Below are 26,512 nucleotides of genomic sequence, written 5' to 3'. Positions count from 1 at the left end.
CCAGGAATGCATGACCTGATCATACATGTAACTTGAATGCACTAGTCACTTTGGATAAAAGTGTCCGCCAAATGCATTAAAGGGATAGTTCACCTAAAAATGAAACTTCTGTCGTCATTTACTCTCCCTCAAGTTGTTCCAAACCTGTATGATTTCCTTTCTTCTGCTAAACACAAAAGAAGATATTTTAAAGAAGGTTGGTAATTAAACAGTTGCTGGTCCCCATTGACATCCATAGTATTTTTTTTCCCTACTATGGAAGTCAATGGGGTCCATCAGTCGTTTGGTTACCGACTTTCTTCAAAATATCTTCTTTTGTGTTCAGCAGAAGAAAGTAAGTCATACAGGTTTGGAACAACTTGAGGGAGAGTAAATGACGACAGAAGTTTCATTTTTGGGTGAACTTTAAAAAAAAGACATTCAGATATAAGCTATTCGGTTATATAATGGTTTGGATTAGAATAGATAGCTACATTTACATGTTTTTTGCACCTTTTCGATCCTAAGTAAATAATCATGTTTGACTCTAAGACAACTGACTTCCCAGAAAAAGTTATGCAAGACAAGAACCGGCCACAAGCCAAAACATTTGCGTCACATAACACTCTGGAAACTCCATGTCCAAGCACAAGCCCATTACGGTCAATGAAAAACATGACTCAGCAAAAAGACAAGATTAGAAACTGCCTCAACACAATGTAAGGACGCCGTGCTCGAGAGGTTTTAGTTTACAATTTATGTGCAAAAATCCAATATATCTATATGGAATGTGAGCTTTTAATATTTTTTTCTGAAGGAAATATTAGACTAAGGATTATCCTTTTTTTTTTTTTTTTAAGTCTCAGGCTTGCAGTCATGAAGCTTTTTGTAATCAATATTTAGCATAATGTGTGTTTTTAAAAATGACTGATTTCATGTCTTCAACCAATGGGTTTTTGCATAGAAATTACTGGAGGAAAAGTTATTTGAGGGGCATCAGATTCAAAGCAGTGAAAATGTAACTAGATTGTAACTCGTGTATTTGTGTGTGATAGTGTGTGTACAGATTCTAATCACTCATCCTACTCCACATTATAAACATTGAAAAAGACCTTAAATTCTGAAACGAACTAGGAAGCAAAAATCATTTTGTAATAAATTTTATTTTGGTCCCGAGGAGACAGATTAGTCAAAGAGTCCGAATCCCATGTCATCTTCGGATTCTTCAGACTCCTCTTTCTTCTCTTCTTTCTTCTCCTCCGCTGCAGGAAAAAAGAAAAGGGATAAAGACGTTAACAACATTACAGGACCTAAAGGAAACCAACCAACACTCCACCCTGAACAGTTCACATGTAATTATATTTCATAATACTGCCCTTAATATCTAAAATATGCCAATAAAATATAAATTTAAAGACGATGACAAAACGTTTGTTGGTTGAAAGAATGATCAAGACCATTGAGAAATACTTGCAACATTCACAATATAGATAAATATATAAATACAATCATAATAGTGTTTATTTAGTGAAAACATACTTCGATTACTTTCAGCAACTTTACTGTTTAGTTACTTTAAACATTTTGAATCTACTTACCTATAATTGATATTTGTCATGCTTTTAGCATTTATATGCTAAAAAGTTGTGAGCTATACTGTCAAACCCCATGAGAGAGAGAGAGACAGGGTAAAATAAGGCACTGACCTGCAGGGGCAGCAGCAGATGCTCCAGCGGATGGGGCGGCAGAGCCGGAAACGGCAACAGCACCACCGGACGGCACGCTGGCCAGCTTACTGAAACCTGACAGACGGCGACAAACAAACACAGACATGCTCAAACTGATCCTGTACCCTTGTTTCTTATCCAGGACACTCTGCAGGGCTCCCATGCAATCTTTGACCAAAATTTGTTTGCGATTACTGGATAAGGCTTTTAAGAAAAACACAAACACTCAAATCAATTCCTATGAAACTATTTTAAAGCTGGAATTTCTCTTAAATTATTAATATCCTCAAGGTAGACCAAAGTGCTGTACAAGACAATTACATAAATCAAAAAAAGCCTACATAACACCCACACGTACGAACTTAAATACCAATGAAAATAAGCCTTAAAGGTTTCACCCAAAAATGAAAATTGTTACTCATTGACGGTTTAAAACGTTTATAAAAAGACTGAAATAAATCCATATGAATCCAGCAGTTTAATTAAAGTCTTCTGAAGAGACACTAATGCTTTATATGATGACCAAGCTTAATTTGGCTTTTACGCAGAGGACAATCCACAGCAAGACGTGCAATAAATGATTTTAATGCACGAGGCAAAGAACCACACGATGTGAAGTGGAGTGCATTTTAATTGTTTAACGCACAGTTAGACATGAATATTCCACTTATATCATGGTCATTGGCCAGCATTGACAAGTTAAAGCTGTTAATGGTGTTTTCAGAACAATATTTGACCTAGAAAAGTAAAAATGACGGTTATTTTCATCAGTTATGGCTCGTTGGATATAACATTATGCCCCCTTTAAATCAGACAGAGATGATCTTAGTGCCGTAAAATTATAGCATTTATTCAAATTAATTTTAGAGAGAAAAATATGTATCTGTGCAGCATCTTTCCTCTATAGTGAAGCTACGAGATTCAAAAACTGCGATTTTACTCCCTCGTTGCTGAGAAAAAAATGTAGTGCAATTCAGTAGTAAAGCGATTTTAATTAAATGGGGGGTTGAAATGCTATTTCATGCATACTGAGTTTTTTACACTATTAAAGAGTTGGATTCCCATGCTAAACATGGACAAAGTTTCAAAAATTAAATTGTACGTTTGAAGGAGTATTTCTGTGCCAAAAACTGTCCTTCCGGTTTGTCACAAGTTTCGGAAAGTTTTTTTCGAGTATGGGTCTGTGTGACGTCAGCTGGGGCGTAATTTCCTTATATGGGTCCTAAGGGCACTTCTCCCGGAACAGCGCGGGCGCATCCGTAGACCAGAGAGGGAAGAGAGCGAAAGCAGTACCTCATCTAAGCGCTCTGCTCGGCTTTAAGGAAGTCAGTGTCACCAAAGAAGTGGGTTTTTGGTTGCCAGGGCAAGACAACCCTGCAAAGATTCCCAAAGAACCCAGTGTTAAGGGACCAGTGGATGGAGTTTGTTTTTTCAGAACATCAACGGAGTTGTGCAAGACTGTTTGTTCCCTGCATTTCGACGATGATTGTTTTATAAACAATGCCCAGATCGACGGATTTGCAGATCGTCTAATGCTTAAGGATCGAGCAGTCACAATGATAAAGGTTCGCGGTCGTGGGTGGAACCGCAGGCGGTGAGTAAAACTGCTTCAAATGTCTCTGTGTGTTGTTAGCTTGGCGCGTTAGCACAGCTTTAGCTTCGCCCACACGGCCCGCCTCCAGCCGCTCGTTTTTTTCCGGAAAGACTCTGTACAGCCTATATTTCTTTTATAAATATAATAAAACTAAAGACTTTTTGAAGATTTGAAGGATGCAATACTACTCTATAGGTACTCAAGATTAACATGAGATTGACTGAAAATGAGTGTTTCACCCCCCCTTTAAAAGTTGCGGGCCAGTATTTCTGTGCTCCTGAACATTTGTGTGCGTACACAGTGCGATCTCCAATCTCTGTGCGCTTCAATGAAATCAGCGCATTAATATAGAACAGTGATTAAACTGGCTGGAAAATGTCTGTGCATTAAACAGTTTTAAATGCACACCTTAGAGCCAAACAAAACTGAGTATTCAGACAGACCATGGTATAATCACATATAAACACTGACCAACATAAACAGAAGCTCAACTGTACTTGCTTGAGGCGTGAGAACAAACCTCATTGGTTCATGGGTAAGCTCAAACATGTTGGTGTGACGCGATAATCTCATTGGTTCTTGAGCATCAAGCAAGTACGGTTGCGGTTTCTAATTAGCACCTATAAAAGAGGAAATTGTCTGGTTGGAAAGCATACCCTGAAGAAGGCTGTTTGTGCCGCTACGCGTGGGTTGTTTTTTTCCCCCATGTCTTTTAAATTTTCTATTATGAGATACCCAGTCAAATAAAGGCTTTTTAAAAATTTCTGAAGAAGAGTGCCTTGGATTTCCTTCGACTACAAGTACGGTTGCGCTTCTGTTTATGTTCGCTGGTCAGTGTTTATATGTGATTATACCAAGGTCTGTCTGAATACTCAATTCTGTTTGACGTCAGAGTTTTGGGTGAATAGACTATAAATTGAGAAAATATCTGCGTTTTGAAAATGAACGAAAATCTTATGGGTTTGGAAAGGCACGAGGGTGAATATTGAATGTGAAATTATTTTTAGGTAAACTAACCTTTTAACTCTGCTTTTATAAACATCAATATAGTCAGCGGATTTGACATTCAAAACTTTTTAAAGCTTTGTTTGAAATAGTTTTAAAATTCCCCGATATTTTTTCATGTTTTCCATGACCATGGGAACCCTAGCCTGGACTTAAACATATCCTCTCAAGTCCCTCACATCTGTAACCACTATGCTAAAACAACCAAACTTACCTTGGACAATCACTTCCTCGACATTTTTGCCATTGAGCTCGGACACAACCTACAATACAGAAGAGTCAACATTAAAGAGAAGCTGAATGTATGTAGTCCTTTAAAAGCACAACATGTGATCCTGTCTCAGTGTTCATGCGCAGTTTTATGAATAGATTTACCTTGCCCATACGAGTATCATCGGCTTCAATGCCGACGCTCTCCAGGATCTTCTTGATGTCACCTGTGCTGGGACTATCTTTGCCTCCAAGGGCAGCGAGCAGGTAAGCAGCTACGTAACGCATCCTACATCAAATAAAGAGAAATTAATGCATTAACATATAGGAAACATTAACAGTTTTGACCAGAATAATGGCCATCATTCAAAAATATTTTGACAGCTGAATGCCCCAATAATGATTTTTTACATTTAACAAATTATATTAAACAAAACTTCTGAATGTTAAGGAGTTAATTTTACACAATATTTATTCAATTCATACGTTTAAAAAAAAAGAAAAAAAAAAGGTGCATCACAAATGTGTACATAAAATCTTAACTGAATAGAGTTCTTCTCCTACTAAAGTGATGCATAATAAAAGAATAAGAGGACATTTAGTGTTTAGTGTACTTTAAATAAAACAATGGCTCAAGCGCCATCTTTTACTACATCTTTACATTTCTTTTACTACTCTTTTGCCACATGGCTGGGTGAATTAACGTTACTGCTAACGTTAGCGTACTGAGTATAATACATCAATCTGAGCTTCTGTATTATATCAGTCTCGCAAATGAAGGACTGAGGAGTTTTATTGTTTCAAATACATTCACCATTCGCTCGTTTGAACTTTATGTGTGCTTGTTAAATCGGTGTTTTTATTCACTCACTTTGCGGAGAGAGGAAGACTCGCGTGTTCACAAGCGGGCTCGTGCAAGCAGAAAGGAAGCGGAAGGGTGGCGAAAACCGGGAAAACGACACTACCGATGACGTCACCTGTGAGGAGCGAATCGATAGGACGAAAAGCACGTCAATCACGAGGTTGAGGGCGGAGTCTCTTCTCGTTTCCCCCCTTTTTTTCGGACGAAACCCTATGGATGAAACATTATGTTTATTTAAACATATTACGCTAATATTAAAAACGTGTAACAATAAAATTGCCTGGTATTTTTGTGCTCAATCACTCCCCAGTGTGCCCAGTAGATATTACTGTAACATTTGCCATAAATCTGCTGTTTGTTTGCTGTTTTAGGCTATATTATCGTTTATACACACGGAAACACATCATTTAAAAAAACTTTTATAACTTTCAGAAAAATGGCAGAAAAGCACAGACTGATGAATGCATGTCCTCTAGGTTGGTCATTGTTTGTGGAGTTAGAGTGAGAAGAAAAGTATCATGTTGTTTTTCCTTCTAAAAGTCTACAGGACAAAATTAATCTGATAAATTCCAATATATTTCGTTATTATATCAATTAAATCCTCAAAAGCAAAAATGTACCATTACAGTCTAAAACATGCCAGCAGAGGTCATTGTTTATCATCATCCTACTCGTGAGCATGTAAACCAAAAGTGTAGGCCTATTATGCAAAATCACAATTACCTGGACAACAGAGTCAGAAAATAACTTATTAATTATACATATTTTACTTATTAAAATAACTTTATTAGTTAAAATGTCAAAATGGTTTCCCCTGGAAATGATTTTCAGAGGTTTTTTTTTTTTTTTTTTTTACCTTTATGAGAATAATATTTTCTAACTTTATGAAAACACTGTAGGTAAATAATGCTCAAGGTAACAACATTCTACTAGAATAGGCTACCATTTATATAAATGGTTTGCATCTTTGTTATTACACAGCTGAGCTGTCTGTAATTGTGTTTATCACACACACACAGCTGTTTTAGAATATCAATCTACCTTCACTGTATGCAAAAGAGCAGTTAATGCATTCTGCCTAAAATCTCATTACTTTGTTTTACAGAAGAAAGAAAACCATACAGGCTTGGAATGAAAAATTAATGACAAAATTTCATTTTATGTGAACTATTGTTTTAATTGCTCATTCAAGTGCGTTAGAAAATCATCATGAAAAGGTTTCTGATAGATAGAAAGATTGGAAAGAATGTGAGTGTAAAGAGCACATCAGACTGTATGATTTAGCACTGATGTCAATGTGACATGTGGATTTGTGAATAATAGTTCACCCAAAAATTTAATTTAAAAAATGAAATGAAATAATCATGTTATTTTAACCTAGATGACTTAATGATTTTTTTTGACAGGATGACCTGACTGCTCTTTTCAAAGATGAGATACCTTGAACAAAGTAAAATAAAAAATCTTACAAGAATGGTTCTCCACAGACTATAGGCCAGAATACAATGAACATTATGCCAAAAAATATACATATATGCAGAGATAACAAAAAAAAGTAAATAAATAAATAAATGTCCATACAATGGAAGTGAATTGTATTCAGAGATAACAATAATGATATGCTATATAATAATAATAATTAATATAATTTATAACAATTGTATAATAATTATGATAACAATAATCTATGCAATTAAAGTGAAATAACTGTCAAAAATGAAAATAAATGAATATATAAATAAAAGTGTTACTTGTATGGCTTTATAAAAGACTACATAGGACCGATATGATAGTTAATTTTAGAATATTTATTTTCTTTTAGGAGAAACATGAGTTTTTGCACGGATTGTTTCTGCATGTTGCACCGATACACCAGTAGGTGGCGACAAGTGACCGTCTTGAATCGATCATTATTTCAACCGATTTATTCAAATTCATTCATTCAGGAATGAAAACTGTTGACTCATTCCTTCAACCCACCCGTTCAAAAAAGCCGATTCGGTTCAGAAATCGAGTCATTGAACTGTTCACTCAAACGATTCGTTCAAACCCACTGAATCATCTAGAAACAAAACACCACTACTGTGTTTTTTTTTTTCGGCTATGTTTTGGGTTTGTTTGGAACTATTTTCATTGACAGACAGAAAAAATAGAATGTTGTGTGTGTTTAAAATGTAAGCCAGTAGGCCTACAAGTCTTATTTATTAAATTGTTGCATAAAAGCAATATTGCACTTTGATACTCGGTATCGTGATGTTTATCCGAATGTTGCTGATTAGTGCATAATGAGATGTAAGACACCCATGAGGCTTGAGGAAAACTGACTTTACACAACCACAAAAACTATGGAGAAAAGTCACGTAAGTTCTGATAAAAACCCCTGCAGCATCTGCTTATCCAAATACCTTTATAGGGGCCAGTATTGAATCAGACTGCAGACACAAATAAGAAATTGAAATGCTTTAATGCTTCTTGTGAAAATAAAAGCAGAGAGAACATTGAAGGCTAATGTGGGACCCTTTTAGGGCTTTGCTCTCATCTTCTCATCTTCCCTCCCAGGACTTTTCACTCTCTGTGTCTTCTTTGAACACCCTTATTTACTTTCTCTCTTTCCTTCCTTGTACACTAGCAGCCTCTGTTCCTGTAAGTCTTATCAATGGCTGGTTTTGGGTTTCTGAACATAATCTCTCAATGGGATGCATTGTGGAGACTGCCTGTGGATTCAGGATAAATGTGAGTATGCTGGCTTTGCCAGAGTTTTATTTGTCACATCATTCAACAGGCTTGTTTTAGCCGTAGTGCACAGAATAAAAACCTCAAAGCCTTTACCCAGAAGAAAAACACGTCGCACAGAGTTGCTCGTTCATAGCAGGAGACTTAATGGAGTTCTCAGTTGGGTTTCCTGTAAGTATCAACTTGGTCTCAGATGTTTCTCCTATAGTTATTTAGGATTAATAAGAATAATAAATAATGAGATGTTTGTATGGAGCTGTAAATGAATATGTGATTGTGAATAGCAGCGCAGATCAGTTGGTTTTAAAAGGAATTAGATGAGAAATTATGTATAATATTGAGATTATTGTCATTTGATTGCAGTCTCTTGGCAAATCTGAGCACTTGTGAGATTCATAGGTCTTTTTCCTCAAAGGAAAAGGCTGGTTTCCTTGCAATCTCCATTTAATTTCCTTGCTGTCTGGTGATTTTTTACTTTTCTTTGTATTGGTTTAAAAACGATTTTTATATACAACAAGTGCCTCTAAAAAAAGCTGCTTTTGGGAAGTTTTTGATTTGTACTTTTCAAAGAATCATTTTAAAAGCCACAAATCCTCTTATAAATGAAATGCGGGTGTGCATTTCGTGAAACCAGTGTTGCTGTTGCCATGTTTCTGTTTGCTTGTAAACTGGAGACATTTTAGGCTATTGAGAGGAAATTGAAAACTGATGCACAAAATGTCTTAAATGAACCTGCATTTGGTGACCCAAGTTATGATATGGTTTAGATGGTAGTGAACTCATTCTGGTTTTGCATATCTTAATTGGCACAAATCCCATGTTCTTTAGAGAGAGAACTATTAGGTGAGTTAGATCAAATATTAGCTAATGTTAACATATAATTAAAGTTTTAGTCAGTTCCCCAACTCAACTAGTAGACCATGGCCCTCCTAATGCAAAGATCTTGGCTTTGATTCCCAAACATTGCTTAAATTTATAGCTTGAATGCATTTTTTCAGTCTCTTTGAATATTAGCATCTGCCAACAGATTTGTAACGTGTAATTTATGGAAAATACTTTAAGTTTATCAATAAACACAAGATATTATTAATATAATTATTAATATATAATAATATTAAAATATATATTAAGTATAGCTATATTATTAGCTAACATTAAAGCTGAATATTTTATGTTATTGGAACCGTTAATATGTTTATAAGTTTTGTTATTTCATGTAATTATTAATGTTAGAAAATAAAGCAATAACACAAATCATGGTTGTAAACTGTATTCAGACATATATTATAATATTTAGTTTGACCTCCTCAGTGTTATGATTCTGTTTAGTTTCATTGTGTTTTGGTTTCGTTCCAGTTCCTGTTCCCGGTCATTATTAATTTCCATAGCTTCTTCTTAGTTATGCCCGTTTCTGTTCAAGTTCTGTTCCACCCTGTGTTTTTATGCCCCTGGTTTTTCTCAGTCGATTGCCTTCGTTGTTCCTGGTGTTCATTAAAAGTTTTGTGAATCTTCTTCCTGCATCACATATTCTCTCTGTAGATACAGCTACACTAAGGTGGAAAACCAAAAAAGTTTTGAAGGTTAAGCTTTTCATATTTCAGAGTTTGTAGAATATTTTCCACTAGGAAAATCCACTAAGTTTCCACTAGGTGTATTTTTCATGATGTTTCTGGAGAGTATACCAATAATTCATGTGGATTTTAGATTCATAACTCAGATTCATCTCTCACTCTCTCTTACACACACACAGAAACAGAGGTATTATTATTATTATTGTATTATTCATAAAAAGCACAAAGCTTAAGGTTGGGTCAGGCGAGTATCAATGAGCAGAATTAGGACGTATTTAACAAAAGCAAGATCGTCACATGTAATTTTTCCATTACACACACACATACACGCACACATACACACCTCTGCTTTTATCAAGCTTTCACACACCACACCACCTCTAGAGAGATCCTCTGAATACAGAATAGAGAATCAAGCACATCCTGTCATCGTCTATGGAATTATTATTTTGATTCTTACTGTGCTGTGTTTTCACTAATGTATAGTACAGGCCAGAGTGAACGTGAGCGGCTTTGATGGCATCTGTGCTGCTGTCACAGTGCGTCTTTGAACCTGCATCCTGCAGCTCTAAATTATCTATTCCCTGACTTTGTTGCACATGGTTTTGAAGTCCAGAAAACATTGTGATGTTTGTAGTGTTTTCAGCAGTTGCCATGGCCACAGAAACTCACTCCGTATCCTTGAGCATTTTACAGTTTCATGCAGCACTGGAAAATAAAAACGAATAAATAAATGAATAATTCTCAGTATTTTTGTCTTGTTGTCCTGTAAAAATATCTGTAAACATCCTTAAAACAATAAATGCATTCAAAAAATTCAGATAAATTTACCCACAAAGCATATTTGGGGTTCATAAGGTTTGTTTTCTTTAATATATTAATTTCACTTACACTGCTTTTTTGTGTTATATGTGTGTGTGTTTCAATGACCAATAAGTTCAGTTAAACCATCAAAATATTGTATATTGTTTAAATATAAGGGAAGAACAAAACACTAAACTTGTTTAAGGTATTATCTGACAAAATTATTTGGTTATTATTTTATTTTACTATGCAAAGAAAAACGCATAGAAAAATGAAACGCTCACAGGAAAATGAGCAAAAAAGGAATTTTTGCATGCGTTCATACATTTTTATCCAGGCTGTCCTACAAACAAATATGTCCGCACAATTTGGCATGTTGCATTGCATTATTATCACAAATAAAACTTTTGATTTAAAGCACAACCACGCAATATGCTTACAAAAACGTAAACACATTTTTAATAATATTTGAATAAAGGGTGCGGTCACTTTTGGCCACTACTGTAAATGGATAAAATCTTATGCTAAAATACAGATTAATAGTATACAGAGAAAACGAAGTAAACACTAGTAACACATGAGATGACGCCTGTGCATGTAGTTACATTGGTTTGATACTAATGTTTATTGTGATGTTTCTAGGAATTATGAAGAGAGAGTCTGTAAAGCAGCCTGAAGTTCGGCTCATCTCCATCTTCTCTCTGGTCGTGAACAGGAATAGAAATGTGCTGGACTTCAATATCAGCCACTCCTGATTCAGTTTCCATCAAGTTTTTGACACTCAAAATATGTACAAATGTAATTTCATAAAATCTGCTCTGTGACATTATTGATCGCTTTGTCTTCATTTTAAATGGCTGGAAAGCAGATAAGGTGAGTTTTATTTATAGAGAGAAATGGCCAATACTCACTGTAGAGTAAAAATAGTTGGGAACCAGAACAACACAAGTACACAAAAGCAAGATAGTATTTTAACATGGGAAAAAAATTACATTCTTCGCCTTTAATATGATTACTGTGATGTAACGGACCTCACAACTCCACTGAGTGAAGGGTCAAATATCTGTGCCATTAAATCAGATGTGTTAGACAGATAGCTAACAGTTTGCCTATTCTCATTTCTGGAACACATATGAATTTGAGATTGTGTAGATGCATTTGTTTTGATGTTCTTGACTTGTGTAGAGTCGGGCCATTAGCTATTGCTACTTGATTGGACCCTTATGAATTACTTTTACTGACAGCTTATTTAATTGTTTGGATTTTGTTGAATTAAACCAGTTAATTTAGATATTTAAACATTAGCACTTAAGTACAGATAGTTTCAGTAATTAACATGTGGCCTTTGAACACAATAAGGTGAACTCTTTTTAGATGCCATGGTTTCTATTGTACACTATTAATGTGTAATGTTGTTTCAGCCTGCCTGCTAAACTCATCAATGGAGGCATTGCTGGATTGATTGGTGTCACTTGCGTGTTTCCGATTGATCTGGCAAAAACACGCCTCCAAAACCAGCAAAACGGATCTCGCATCTACACTAGCATGTATGTTTTACGTTCCTTTCATCGTCTGAGCAAATGAATGCCTGTGCTTCATGCATATAATGTATATGTGTGTGGATGTGTTTCATTCACAGGTCCGACTGTCTGATAAAAACCATCCGATCAGAGGGATTCTGTGGGATGTACAGAGGTGATCACAATGTCATACTATTTCACAATGTATATGTTGGTTTACATCATTTGGAAGTGTTCATGCTTTGGAAAAACTCCATCATTTCTCCCCTTTTCTTCTTAATAGATCTATCCTTCACACTTTTATTTCTAGGAGCTGCGGTTAATCTGACTCTGGTAACTCCAGAAAAGGCCATCAAACTGGCTGCCAATGATTTCTTCAGACACCAGCTCTCCAAAGATGGGTGAGAATAAAAACACTTTTACATGCATGTGGGGGGAAAACAACAAACAGAACTTAATTTCTTATTTAGAAGCTTAAATTTGAATTCTGCAATTTAAGAAATTGAGATTTGCAACTGCATTAAATTTAAGTGCATTCACAGTTCACAGGAATTTATATAATTATTAATCATATTTATATAATTATATTACTATATTCGGAAAATTTTATATATATTTATAATTTATAATGATAATATTACTCGGTTAGCAGTCTTACTTTTTAACCCTGTTCATTTCTAAGGGTAGTTTTTTAGATACATTTCTCTATTAAAACTTATATAACATAATATTCTTAACTACAAAAATCAATTGAACATTTCCACAGTTTTTTCCCAAGAAAAATAAACACCGTTCGACTCTATACTAAATCATTACACAATTGACATAATTTGAGAAGAATACTTTTGTTTGAAATAAGCAAAACTATGACTTTTCTGCTAAATTTAATCAGAAACGACAAAGAATTCATCAAAGAATGAAAATAACAAAAATATCAATACAAAATACATTGTTTGGCCAATATAAATTGTAATTATAAAATGCATGTGACAACTTGAAACAAACTGACATTCATGAAATTACCCTTTTGTACAATCAAAGTTCAACCTTTCAGAATAAACCTTCATAGTTATAGTGATTCATATTCATTTAAATGAAGTAATTTGCTCATTTGCATGACTCATTTACAGGGAATGTGCTCAGCGGTGGGACGTAATGGAAGTCTCATAATTTATTTAACAGTTGCACTGATTTAGAAAGAGGAATGCTCATTTTTTAATTTATTCTTTTTTGCTGCGGGCATAATGTAGGCTGGATGAAGTCTCAGATCTACGTCTTACTTTTTTAAGGGAATGAATCCACTGCACCGCTGGATTTGCGCACAGAGTTTTGAAAACAGAGCTGATCTGATAAAAGCCTTCCATAGGCTTCTGCATTATAGATAGAAATTGCGGTACAACTCAGTACACCTTGAATACCTGGAGCTGGGTGAGCATCTCCGTGGTGACTAATAGCTAGACTGCTAAATTATTTATTAATGCAGTCCAGTAGACTGCAATGAACAGATAAATTATTCAAATAAATGTGTGTGAGTGTGTGTTTGGGTGTGTGATGTCATCACACAAGGTAAGAGTCTGACCCCAGAGCTTCTTGTTTACAGAGGAAATGGGCTTATCGTCATCTTAAAATAACGCTCCTTCCTTCTCTCTCCCTCTTTATCTTTCTGTTTTTCTGGCTCTCTCCCAGAAAGAAGTTGACATTGGTTGGAGAAATGTTAGCTGGCTGCGGGGCGGGCACATGCCAAGTTAGTCACTCTCTCTGCTGCACTCATACGACCCACATTTCTCACACACACACACACACACACACACACACACACACACACACACACACACACACACACACACACACACAGAAAGAAAGAAAGAAAGAAAGAAAGAAAGAAAGAAAGAAAGAAAGAAATTTGTGCCACCTGACTAGAGAAAACAGAAAAATGCTCTTGTCATCCATTTTGCGAAGTAGGTAAGAAAACTTCAATACCCATAATGCACCAGGCATGTTGCCATCCAAGGCCACTCCCACCAGTCTCCATGGATACGGTTACCAGAGTCAAATACTGCCTTGCTTTAGTAGGAAATACTTCTTAGCAAACTTTAGTCAAAATTTAAAAAAAGTCTGTGGTCTGTGTTTTGGCAGGTGATTGTAACCACTCCTATGGAGATGTTAAAGATCCAGTTGCAGGATGCCGGCAGAATAGGTAAAGATATACGACTTTCTGCCATGTCTCTTGTCCACTGATAGTGTCTTGTAGATGAAGGGTATGCATAATGCCATGCTGTGCATACCATTTCTGCAATATGTGTAATGTGAGCAACATACAAAATGTCTGTATGCACGGGATACTGGATGATATACTACATTTGGCTAAATGTGGCGTGCACAGCAGTGCAATACTGTTGCATCCCACAATGCAATGCACTTAAAATGACCTTGACCACAATATCAACTGTAGATTATAACAGGACACCACTTGCCGAATTAAACATGAAATGTGGACATGTGTCAGCATTGTAGCATAGAACAACATGAAACCTTGCTACATACCGGTACACTTTATTATTTTATTTATATATGCTATTTATCTGATCAAAAACACAGTAAAACATATTATGATATATTATGACAATTTTCTAAATCACTGTTTTCTATATTTTAAAATGTAATTTATTCCTGTGATGTAAAGCTGGATTTTCAGCATCATTACTCCAGTCTTCAGTGTCACATGATCCTTTAGAAATCATTCTAATATGCTGATTTGCTGCTCAAGAACATTTGTTATTATTAATGTTGAAAGCGGTAGTGCTGCTTAATGATTTTGTGGGAACCGTCATACATTTTTTCAGGAATATTTGAAAAATAGAACGTTGAAATGAACAGAATTTATTTAAAAAAGATATTTTTTGCAGTATTATAAATGTTTCTACTGTCACTTTTGATCAATTTAATGCTAAATAAATAGAAGTATTAATAAATAAAAAATCTTACTGACCAAACTTTTGAACAGTAGTGTATATACTGTGGAATTAGTATGATTAATATGCTATTCTGAACATAGCCAATGTTTCTGACAGAGGCCCAGAGGAATCTAATTGGCCGGCATGGCGGAGGAGCAAGGGCTAAAGCGAATGCTGTTCGGAAGTCTCCTACAGCTCTCCAACTCTCTAGAAATCTGCTGAAGGACAAAGGCATCACTGGTCTCTACACGGGACTGGGTGCCACTCTATTACGGTAGTCTGAGTCACTCAAACTGTGGGACGCTTTTAGTCATAATGTGCTTTCTCTCCATCCTTTGTCTCACAGTGGCAAACTCTCTCTCTTTCTCTCCCTCAGGGATGTGCCCTTTTCCATCATCTACTTCCCACTGTTTGCTAACCTGAATAGCCTAGGCAGGAGGAACACTGATGGTTCAGCTCCATTTTACATCTCCTTCCTCTCTGGCTGTCTTGCAGGCTGCACTGCAGCTGTTGCCGTCAACCCTGTGGATGGTGAGATTATTTACTTTGTATGAAATTTAATGAGATGCACACTATGGTTCAAAAGTTTAGGTTTGGTAAGATTTTTAAATGTTTCTGATTAAGGTTTCTTATACTCAACAAGGCTGCATTTATTTGATCAAAAATACAAAAATAAAAATAGTAATATTATCAAATATTATTGCAATTTAAAATAACTATTTTCGATTTGAATAAATTTATAAATTATTCATGTGATGGTAAAGCTGAATTTTCAGCATCATTACTCCAGTCTTCAGTGTCACATGATCCTTCTGAAATAATTCTATTATGATGATTTAATGCAGAGAACAGCAGTTAATTTGAAGTAACAATTTTGTAACGTTATGTCTTTGTTGTTACAAACATAATTGCAAACATAATTGAAAAGTATTCATTTCTTAAAAAAAAAAAAATCTTGCTGACCCCAAACTTTTGAACAGTAGCGTATGTGAAACAGCTAGAAATACAGTTTCACATTGACCATAAAATTGAAAGGAGCCAAAATCCAGGATTGGGTATAATCTACAAAAATCATGAAAAAATAAGGAAATGTTGGAAATGTGTTCATTTAGTTAAATCTTCAGTGTTTACTCCTCACAAGATCAAGGCTGTTTTCCTACAGTAAATATAGTTAGCTGCCTTTTTGTCCATGGCCTACAGCATCTTGAATGAAATGGAATCTCGTAAGTGACTGATTTGGGACACTCCACATATAGTACCTTCATTCATTATACAAGTAGCGCTCCTCGCATGCAGTACACAGGAGATCTGAGTTGATTTCAATCGCTAAGCTAAGAACACATGACAAAGATAAAAATACATTACACACAAATATCAGGTTAAAAAACCTCTCCTCTTAGATTAAAATTTAGATTTGTCAGCCAATATATTATATTAAACAATTGCATTTGATATTAAATCCATAAGGGGCACAGTTTACACCAGTGTTTACCCTGGTCTTACACCCAAACAGTCCAAAAGTAATCTTAGAATGAAAAACAAATCAGAAAAGATTGGTATGTGTGTAATAATGTGTGACACTATTATGACAAAAACATTTATTTTTAAAACGTCATATGTCAGTAAGCCAATATCAAAGTGATTGCATCTCAGATTTCATTTCAGCACTTAATTCAGTCAGGCAGTGACTATTTTTTAAAAACATACATAGCGGGAGCCTAACTATCTCAAATGGCAAATGTGGTATTAAGAAGTTTCCCTTTCCCTGCTAAAAAACCCTAATAATGTCAACAAACATTACATCATGTCAAAAATATATTGCAATGCCAGAATAGCTATGTTTACATGGACATCTTTTGTTTGTGATTTCAAACATAGTGTTTACATGAACGCTAAATAAAGTGATCAGGTTGATGTGTGTGTTTCCTTCTCAAAAGCAAGGCTGCGTCCTAGTGAGATTGTGTCCTTCATATGTCAGTCCTTCTGAGGCTTCTTAGGAACACGTTCCCACCCTCCAAATCTTAATATCAACTGGCTTTTTATTAATGCAATACAGTGAGTGACAACCGTCTGTGGTCTCACAGTGGCTTGCATCATTGGCAGTTTAGTGTTGTTAACCAAATCAAAAGATAACGTAAGCCTTCATTTCCGAAAACATTGTTTTTGTCTTACATTTCATAATGAACTCAGACAAGCTCAGTGCAGACTCGTTTTTTTGTCAGTTTATTTTCGTGAATTGGAATGTGTGCAAAGGATTGTGGGTGATTGAAGGACGTGAAGGATGCCTTCCATTGATCCTTTAAATTGAGACGGCCTTCAGCGGCGCTTAATGATGTGGCAGCCGAGAAATGCAGCCTTCCGTTCGAGAAGCACCCTATATGTCACTCACAAATTGGAATTGATCTTTTGACATGTGCACACTGCACAAATATACAGAGTTTCCAACTGTTGCCACATTCTAACCATTCTCGAACCATTTTTTTTTGCTTTCTTTGTTTTAAAAAGCAGACCTAATAATTATCTATTTTAATTATAATTGATCTATTACCTAATTAGGAGACGACGAGCACAAAAGGCATTTTGCCCTGCTGCTTATATTAATCAAGCAGTAAAAATGCCCCTTCTCGCACACCAAACAAGACGTCTTATGGATGAGAGTCCTAAGCAACTTAACTTTACACTAAATAATATTAATCTCCTTTAGCATTTTGAGTGATGATAGTAAAAGGGGCGCTACCGCTTACATTTTCTAGCAGTTCAATAGCAGTTAAAACATCTTTTTCACTTTAAAGTAATGATCCAGATCACTAGTAGTCCTTGAAGAGTGAGGTACTTGGCATTTTATGACCATGTTCTGAGTAAAAAAAGACAATCTTCAAGTTCTTCTAATTATAATGACCTAATAAGGAGCTATCTCCTAAATTTGATATTACTTACTGATTAGTTAAGCTTGTTTCTATATTAGTTAATAGTAGTAGCTGAAGTGTTAATGTACTTCTCATTAGTCCTGTATTACTTCCTGCATAGTTAATTATTAATGATGGACCATTATTCTAAAGTGTTACCGCAAGGACTAATGGGACAATACGATGAGTGGATGGAGAATATTAGATTGACATGTCATTTATTACACTATATTCAACAACAACAGCTAGTTCCTCTCGTCATACGTCATTGCGCCATTTCTACATCATTGCACATGCGCAGGACGTTTCAGTTTGGGTTTTCAATCTGATCAAGTGTTTACATGTCCTATCGAATGGAATAAAAAAGATTTAAACCACCCCTTTACAATCTGAATGAAATTTCAATCGGATTTGGCCAGTTCATTCCGATTGACGTGGTTACGTGTGACTTTTTTTCCCTACTGTGCTACTTACAATCAGATTATCAGGGTCAATGTAAAAGCAGCTAGTCTCTTATAGAAGACAAAATTTTGTGAATGCAAACTAATCATCTGTATGCGTGTGTGTTTGTGCTGCAGTGCTAAAAACCAGGCTTCAGTCTTTGACCCGTGGATGTCACGATGAGACTTACAGCGGAATGAAAGACTGTATCCGGTAAACTGACGCTAACATACAAGTTTAGTTTCCTCCATCACACAAAAAGTCCAACGCATTCTCATCCTTGGGCGTCATATACTGACGCTTTTGACATTTCGTCGACATCGAACGCACATGGCACCCTTTAGCGTCAATATGACACGCACAGAGCTTTGTTCGGTTATGGGTAGGTTTAGGTCTAGTGTAGGGTTAGGGTTAGACCACTAGGAGGCGCCTTCTGGCCCATTTCTATCTGCGTCTCATATTGACGCTAAAGGGTGCCATGTGCGTTCAATGTCGACGAAATGTCAAAAGCGTCAATATATGACGCCCTAGGATGAGAACGGGCTGAAAAGTCTATTCTCTGAACATCTCTCAATCTTCCCCACAGTAAGATTCTCCGTCACGAGGGTCCCTCTGCGTTCCTGAAGGGGGCGTACTGTCGCGCACTGGTCATCGCTCCGCTGTTTGGCGTCGTACAGGTGGTTTATTTCCTAGGAGTCGGGGAATTTGTTCTCGGCCTCCTGCATGGACAAAAACACTGAATATTATTTACTGTGGATGGAGCCGCTACTTGTACAGTTTGTGTTCAAACCGCAGCAATAATAATCAAATGATAAATTGTTATACACTGAATTTTTTGTAATAGAAATTCACAAAGAATTACAAAGAATCTGCTAGTAACACATTGATTTGAATGTAATATTTTGTAATAATAGTAGAAGGATGGAAATAGTATTTTCTTGTAAAATGTACTCCGGTAATTTTTGTTTTATTTACAACTTTTCAAAAAACAACAAAACATTTTTTACAGTGTAGGTTTGAGATCAGCATTGATAACCAGGTTCAATAATCAGTACAGATTGACAATAGCTCTGAGCTAGTGAGCTGCCTGTCTAGACAGTATTTTAGCCTGATGCCTGTCACTTTTTATTGACTTTTTCCCTATGACATATTTTAGTAATCATCAAAAACTAGGTATAATTTAAAACACTCAAAATTGAACCATATTAGAATGATTTCTGAAGGATCATGTGGCACTGAAGACTGGAGTAATGATGCTGAAAATTCAGCTTTGACATGACAGGAATCATTTAAATTTTAAAATGTATAAAAATAAAAGTTTTCAATTGTAATAATATTCACAATATTACTGTTTTGCTGTATTTTTGACCAAATAAATCCAGCCTTGGTGAGACTTCTTTCACAAACATTAAAATTACCGTACAGACTGTCATTTTAATAATAGTATACATCTTCAGCCACAGAATATTTTCCATTTAATTTCTGATTATTGCAGATTTTTAAAAGAGATGTCCAGATTAAGTCATTTATAGGCAAATGAAACATTTTAATTCATGTTCAGATGTTCTGCGAAATGAGAGAGAATGATTCTCTGTAGTATGAAATCTGTGATTACGAAGCGTTTTACTTTTAAGCTTGTTTTTATGATTAAGATCAGGCACAGCGGTTTCCTTCGTGGAGCGTTTTATTGAATTGTGTTTACCTTGGTCTTATCAGAATCAAAAGAGATTGTTTCTGTGCATAAAGGATGGTAAAGTGCCATACACACCTAAAAAACAGATAATCTTCAAAACAGATTTTAATTGCACAAAATACGAAATTGCTGCTTAGGGTTAGAGGTTAAGAACAAACCCTGAGCAGAATATTTGAGGAATATTAATACAGTTCAGCCTTGCAAGCACTGTACAACGAGAGAACACAGGGGATTGTGGGCAGACATGCTGCCAACCACTCAAGCAAATCAAGGTGGCAGGAGAAATGCATTGATTGCTGGGTATGTGATTGTATCTGCAGGGGCTTTAGATCACATTTAGTATTCTGAGCACAGAGCCTTTTCCCATGGCAGGCTTTTAATAGCTTTCATGCCACACTGTCCAAAGGGACATTTTGAACTATACACCGGTCGCTATTTTCATCTGTGCACTGTAGTGGCCGTCTCTCTATTTCATTCTAATCTCTGCCATCTCCTCTCTGCTCTAATCATACCTCTCTGGCCTCATCTCGGAAAAATTCTCCCTGGTGGCTCCTGTGATTGATTTTTGTGTGTTTTGTGCGCTGGAAGTATATTTCGTCTCATAGCATAAGACAGAAGTGGCGGAATCACAGACATATTATGGGAGATCCGTTTCATCTTGATATCATAAGTCTTGAAATGGCCGTGCTTGAGGCGCTGATTGCGAACTCGCAGGAAGGACATGCGATGCATGGACAGCTCTAATAACTATGTTCGTGTCTTTGTCTGTGCCTTGGGGAATATCTGTCTGCCGTCTACATTCTCCTCTGATTTCTGCTCATAATGAAGCCAGACCTTTTTATGTGCAGCCAGTGAAGTCACTTTGTAACTGAGATGCAATAGGGACGAAGGGGAACAGTGGGGAGTAAATCTTCACAAAGGGGCTTCAGAAACGCATTTTTTTTTACTCGAGTGCCACAATTTTTAGAATGGCGTTGAGAGGGGGACGCTGCAAAAGACGTTGAACACGAGCACAACGGTAAAAAAAGAGTGGCCACATTTAGCAAATTCCACAGACAAAATCCAGTCATTTCAATTGGAAACGACGCGTTTGGGAATTTCACACAAATTTTGCATTGGGTTCAGTTGGTAATGTGAATTTGCCTCGTTGACCTGCTTGTTTCGAAAGTGACTTCTGTCTGAGTTGTGCTTCATACATCACCACATCTTTGACATGGGACTTTTTTCCCTGCAAAATTCAGCTATTGTGATTGCATCTAAAAAAATACCCAACAACAATTTAAGGTATGTTATTTTCCTCAACCCTGTATAATCAACTGCGGACTAACAAAGACACTAAAATAAGCACAAAAAAACATACATTTATGTAAATATCTAGGGGCAAGACTGAAGTCAGTAATCAACCACCCAGAAGAGCATCATCATTTGTTGCTTGCAATGTTGTAAGGGTGGATTTCCTGCAGGGGTTCAGTCTGCAAGACTGCCGTATGACTAAAGAAAAGTTATTAGCAAGATGGTAGAAAACTGTACATTTCTTGTCTATTACCACCCACTGCTACTTATACCAGTGATGGAAATAAGCACAGTTACAATAGCTTAATATGTGGGAGAGCGTTGCTATAGAGAGTGACAATATTGTATTGCAATATGTAGCACTTCAAAGTCAATACCAAATCAAAAATAGTTAGCACATTATTTGTAATTGAAAAGGTTTAATGACAAAATATGGTTATGGTTACACTTAAAATAGTTACAAAATAGATGTATGAGATGATAACTTATACCATTAGTCTTACCAGGCATATATGTAAAAATGTTACCAGAGAGAGAGAGAAAGAGAGAGAGAGAGTAGAGAGTAAGAGGAAAGAGGAGGTGAAGAGAGAAAGGGACCCAGAGAATAAGAAGAGAGCCAGAGCACCCAAGAGTCAGAGCAACAGTTACAATCTTGTTTTATCCTTTCCCTGACCATGTGACTAAAACCCAAATGTGAGACATTCAAACTGACCAATCAGATAATTACAACTTCCCCCATTGTACTAAAGGTGTGACAATTCAGATAGACCCCTGAAGTACACACATCTTGGCTTACAGGCCTAGATCACTATCACCTCTGTGCCTTTAGGAACTCCAAATGGTCCTTGTGGTAGAAAGAGGGGGTGGAAAACAGTAAAGCAAATGTCTTTGTTCATTTCAAATATCTTGGATTATTTTCAATCCTACAATGTGAAAAGCATTGTTTAGCATTACATGACTTTATGGATCCTATTAAGTCAAGTCACCTTTATTTATATAGCGCTTTATGTGTAAACATGAAAATAATGATCAGTGATGCAAACAAAATTCAATTCTGCTGTAAAGCAGCTTTAAAAAAGACAATAGTGTAATTATTCAACTGAAGTCAGTTCAGTTACAGTTTATAAAACTATGAAATGAGTTAAATTCATAAAGCAGCTCTGGAGAAAACAGTGATGCCATCATCCAGCTGAGTTCAGTTCTCATCCAATAGTGTCAGTGCAGTGAAATCTATAATATTTCTGAACATTAAGTGTCCCCAACTAAGCAAGCCAAAGCTGTCAGTGGCAAGGAACTCAAACTCCATCAGGTGATCTTTTGGAGAAACCAGGCTCAGTTGGTGAGCCAGTTCTGGCCAAATAACATGGTGTGATTATGATTCCAGGCTGCATCACAAGTCAGATTGTAGATTGATATTCAGAATGTTTCATTCAGCTCCTTCTGCTTGAAGATCGGCCGGCGTTTTGTAGAAGGAGGGTTTGAAGCTGGCCATAGGGGTCTGTGCAGAGGACTGTTAGGGCTTTAACCATTTCGTTTGTACTATACACTTTCACGTTCACTATAACACATTGCCCAGTTATTCTATTAATACAGAATTTCACCCGAATCCGTAAAAGCAATATGTCGGCAACAATGTGATGTGCAGCATGCACTGTGTGCGCAAGGTGAACCGATCAGGAGATCAAGGCTGTACAATTACCCAGACCCTTGTGCTTGATTACCCATAAAAACAGTGTGAGATGAAAGGCTTGTTGACTTGAGTTCAGAAGCAACCAGCGAGGCAGCTTAATGAATATTCCCCTCAAAGGGAGCGAGATAGGAGCTATGTTCCCAAACCTAGTGAGCTGCCTTGCTGTTTACTGTCTACATAGACAGCTGCCTTCTAAGGGGCTGCTCACATGTTTTTACTTTGAAAAACATGAGACGTGGGCAGCAGAATGGAAAACGCAAGCTGCATTTTGACCTTAGGGACCTTATTTTTGCATTTAAAAATGCAGGACAGTTGAATAGAAAATGCAGTCTCAAGACATTAAACTTATTTTAACTTGAGCGCCACAATTTTTAGAACACATATTGTGCGTGAGACACTGCACAAGACACAAAACGCGAGCACATTGGTCAAAGAAGTCCATCTAGCACTTGTTTGCATAGAAAAACAACGGGAAAGCTACACAGTGGAATGCAAAAATGCGATCTGTGTGAATGGTCCTGTAACGGTCACCAGCTGGAGTGCCCTTGAGAGCCACCATAGGGCACTCCACATCAGACTATTGTCATTCCCTCACAAACTACAACTCCCATAACTCTCTTCCCAGACTTTTCATCCATTATCATATTCACCTGTATCTCATTATCTTGTTTAGCTCACCCCATATAAGCCTGGTTCACCCTATCACTCACGGCGAAGTCTTGTTTAGTGTTACACCGCAATTCCGAGCATTCTCCCTGGTTTCATGTCTTTTGGTTTTTGGATTTCTTGCCTGTTCCGTGGATTACTCTTTTGCCCGTGTTCCCTGCCTTGTTGTGTTAGTTTGTATGGTCTGCCTTCCTGTGCTTGACCCTTTGCCTGTGTTTGATTACGATTCTGGATTACTCTAATAAACTGCATTTGGATCCTCAACTTTGTCTCGGAGCAGTTCGTAAGGTCCCTTATTTTACCTTCAGCACCACAGTTTTGAAACGCAGTTTTGAAAAATTTGGCCGATATATTAAAGCCGATAAATAATGGATTATTTCCTTAAGCTGAGACACTTCAGATGCACACTTTTTCGCCATGATGGTTTTGAATAGCTTGAAAAATGACTGGAATCACTTTGAAAAGGAAAATACAGTTAAGTGCAACATGCAAGTCTGTCATATAGGCTACATAAAATTATGATGAGAACATCATTATAATTGTGTGATTGGGACATTATGAGACTTTTGTTTGTTTTTAAATCAGGCTAATATATCGGTTATCGGCTTTCAAATATAAAGAATTATCGTCTCGGCCAAAAATTCCATATCGGTGCATCCCTAATTCAAAGTATACACTTTATCAGTTCATTTATATCAACACTTTTGCATTGTCTTATGTGCAATGCATTTTGGATTTGGCAAAAACAAGGTATCTTTAAAGGCTGCATAATTATTCCACCTACAGGGCCTTTTCACGTATAGAGATTCCTTAACATGCTGCCCTATGTATGCAGCTCACTAGGTTTTGAATCAAAGACATGGAGGATGGATAAAATGTGATTTTATTCAGAGAGTTTGAAATGCTAAAGTGAAAGGATTATGGGTAAATGTCAAGGATGTTGACACAAATTTGACTTGAGTTTAACTTAATGGATTTTACACTAGACATTTGGAGTCAAGTGGGTTGAGAAAGCAAGTCTGAGTTAAAAAGAAAATGCTAAAATAACAGTGTTTTTGTTTATGCATGCGTGTGTTGTGTGTAAAAGAGAGCAATACAGACAGACTGATGTAGGAGTGATAGTGTGATATCAATGCGCCAGTGGCAATGACAAGAAGCCAGCATATCAGGTTCTATCTCATTTAGGTGTCCAGCTACTCTAACTCAAGGTTAAGCCCCCAGCAGACGCGCAGACACACACACACACACACACACACACACACACACACACACACACACACACCCCAGAAGCCAGTGAGATGCCAAATGATGCCTGATGCCTTTATTTGTTTTCCCTATTCAACATTCTTTATGCAAAAACAATACTTTGTAGCCAAACAGTGTTCTTTTAGTTTTACTTTAAATGTATTAATATGCTGAATTAATATTTATTTTAATATTTGTAGTTTTTTGTTGTTGCAATTTCTGTAGTTTTAGTTAACGATAATAATCCTGCCTTGAAAATACAGAAATTCATAGAATTGCAATGCACTCTGTAACTGATCTCTAACAGTGTTTACAGTGCAGACTCATCATGGAAATGATGGTTCTCAGATTGCAGAGGGAGTTTATGAAATACATATGAATGCTTTTACTTGGTCAGGGGGAAAATACATGCACAAGGACATAGAGATACTCAAGGCCGTTCAACGTTCTTATTGAGTCTTTTTGCACAGAATCCACATAAATTATTAGATTTAGATTCCACTGATCTAGACAGACTGTGTCTGAAACCAGAAAAAATGCTGCCTTGGCAGGTAGAAATGCTTTACAGCATGTCTGAGTCCAGTGCCGGTTTACTAAGGCCAGTTTCAGAAAGCAGCGTATGTGCATCTATGATATTCCACAATTCTGTGCAGAATAGAAATGGCATCTGATGATGAAGTGGTTAAAAGAAGTCAATTGTGCAAATTATAAAATAATTTCTATAAAACATCAACTATCTGAAATACTCTTTAAACATAAAGATTTAAAACAAGTTTTTGTGATATACTTATTATATGCATATTTATAATTCAGTGAGATATCCCCAAAAATATTCTGTAATTCTGTAAGGGTTATAAAACCAAAACCATAAACATTGTTTTAATTTTAAAATTTGATTTAAATATAATTGCACTCAAATAAAAATAAAATATAAAAACTTATTTTATTTCAGCTAGTTCCAAAGGCAGCATTTGTAATTTTCGTCTTCATTATTATGTACTAAAATAACTGAAATAAAAATGAATAAAAACTATATCAACATATTAAAAATATAAAAACAAATAAAAATTACAAAAAAATGCACAACAAAATTACTAAAACTTTGAATTAAAATGGAAATAAAAAAAAAATCTAATAAAACTGACAAAAACACAACAAATTTAGGCTACTAAATACTAAACTAAAATTAAAAGGGAAAATACATAAATAAAAACTAATTCTAAATATGAATAAAAACTATAATAGTATCTCAGTGATACTAAAATAACAGATTCACACCCTGCGTATACAGTAAATGTCCTTTTTAAATTAAGGCATGATTCCATTTCGAATGCAAAAATAATCATTATAGGCATTAATTATGTGCTTGGTATGTCTAAAGCTCTCTTGAATTTGCTCTAGATCATTCTGTTTTGGAAGCCTGTCTGAAACACATTTCTTTAAGCGGTAGCTTTATACAAAAACACCGTCTGTTTCTTCTCTGACTGACTGCAGCATGGCTGCTGTTCCCTCACTGTTCAGAATTATAATGCAACTCTAGTGAAGATCCTCTAGGGGGCGCCAGTATCACTGGGTTTCATTGGAGAATCTGAACTTGCAGTCGTGAGCTGAGAGTCAAT

At 36.2% G+C, this 26,512-nt stretch overlaps 2 protein-coding genes across 2 annotated transcripts; one reads left to right on the top strand and one right to left on the bottom strand.

The window, feature by feature from the left end:
• Positions 1–1,123: 1,123 nt before the first annotated feature.
• On the bottom strand, positions 1,124–5,497 carry rplp2b (ribosomal protein, large P2 b). Its single transcript, XM_084107917.1, has 5 exons — positions 5,387–5,497; positions 4,681–4,804; positions 4,520–4,568; positions 1,686–1,781; positions 1,124–1,241 (listed from the first exon to the last, which is right to left on the bottom strand). Exons 2-5 carry the CDS (start codon positions 4,801–4,803, stop codon positions 1,165–1,167), a joined length of 345 nt encoding a protein of 114 aa, XP_083964043.1. The 5' UTR covers position 4,804; positions 5,387–5,497; the 3' UTR covers positions 1,124–1,164.
• A 2,523-nt stretch (positions 5,498–8,020) lies between these two features.
• slc25a22b (solute carrier family 25 member 22b) lies at positions 8,021–19,244 on the top strand. Its single transcript, XM_084110061.1, has 11 exons — positions 8,021–8,110; positions 11,128–11,358; positions 11,907–12,032; positions 12,125–12,180; positions 12,316–12,406; positions 13,692–13,749; positions 14,142–14,202; positions 15,077–15,233; positions 15,336–15,490; positions 18,444–18,519; positions 18,893–19,244. Exons 2-11 carry the CDS (start codon positions 11,339–11,341, stop codon positions 19,044–19,046), a joined length of 954 nt encoding a protein of 317 aa, XP_083966187.1. The 5' UTR covers positions 8,021–8,110; positions 11,128–11,338; the 3' UTR covers positions 19,047–19,244.
• Positions 19,245–26,512: the final 7,268 nt, after the last annotated feature.

The sequence above is a fragment of the Abramis brama genome (assembly GCF_963993115.1).
Source record: "Abramis brama genome assembly, chromosome: 3".
NCBI lineage: Eukaryota > Metazoa > Chordata > Actinopteri > Cypriniformes > Leuciscidae > Abramis > Abramis brama.
Note: the sequence above shows the minus strand (reverse complement) of the source record. Positions and strands in the feature narration are given on the sequence as shown.

Excerpts from the sequence above, each read along its gene's own strand:
- slc25a22b (XM_084110061.1), top strand. The coding sequence starts at position 11,339 with ATGGCTGGAAAGCAGATAAG. Across the intron at positions 11,359-11,906 it reads ATGGCTGGAAAGCAGATAAG|CCTGCCTGCTAAACTCATCA; the intron begins GTGAGTTTTATT and ends ATGTTGTTTCAG. Across the intron at positions 14,203-15,076 it reads GCAGGATGCCGGCAGAATAG|AGGCCCAGAGGAATCTAATT; the intron begins GTAAAGATATAC and ends TGTTTCTGACAG.
- rplp2b (XM_084107917.1), bottom strand. The coding sequence starts at position 4,803 with ATGCGTTACGTAGCTGCTTACCTGCTCGCTGCCCTTGGAGGCAAAGAT. Across the intron at positions 4,569-4,680 it reads ATGATACTCGTATGGGCAAG|GTTGTGTCCGAGCTCAATGG; the intron begins GTAAATCTATTC and ends TCTGTATTGTAG. Across the intron at positions 1,782-4,519 it reads CGAGGAAGTGATTGTCCAAG|GTTTCAGTAAGCTGGCCAGC; the intron begins GTAAGTTTGGTT and ends GCCGTCTGTCAG.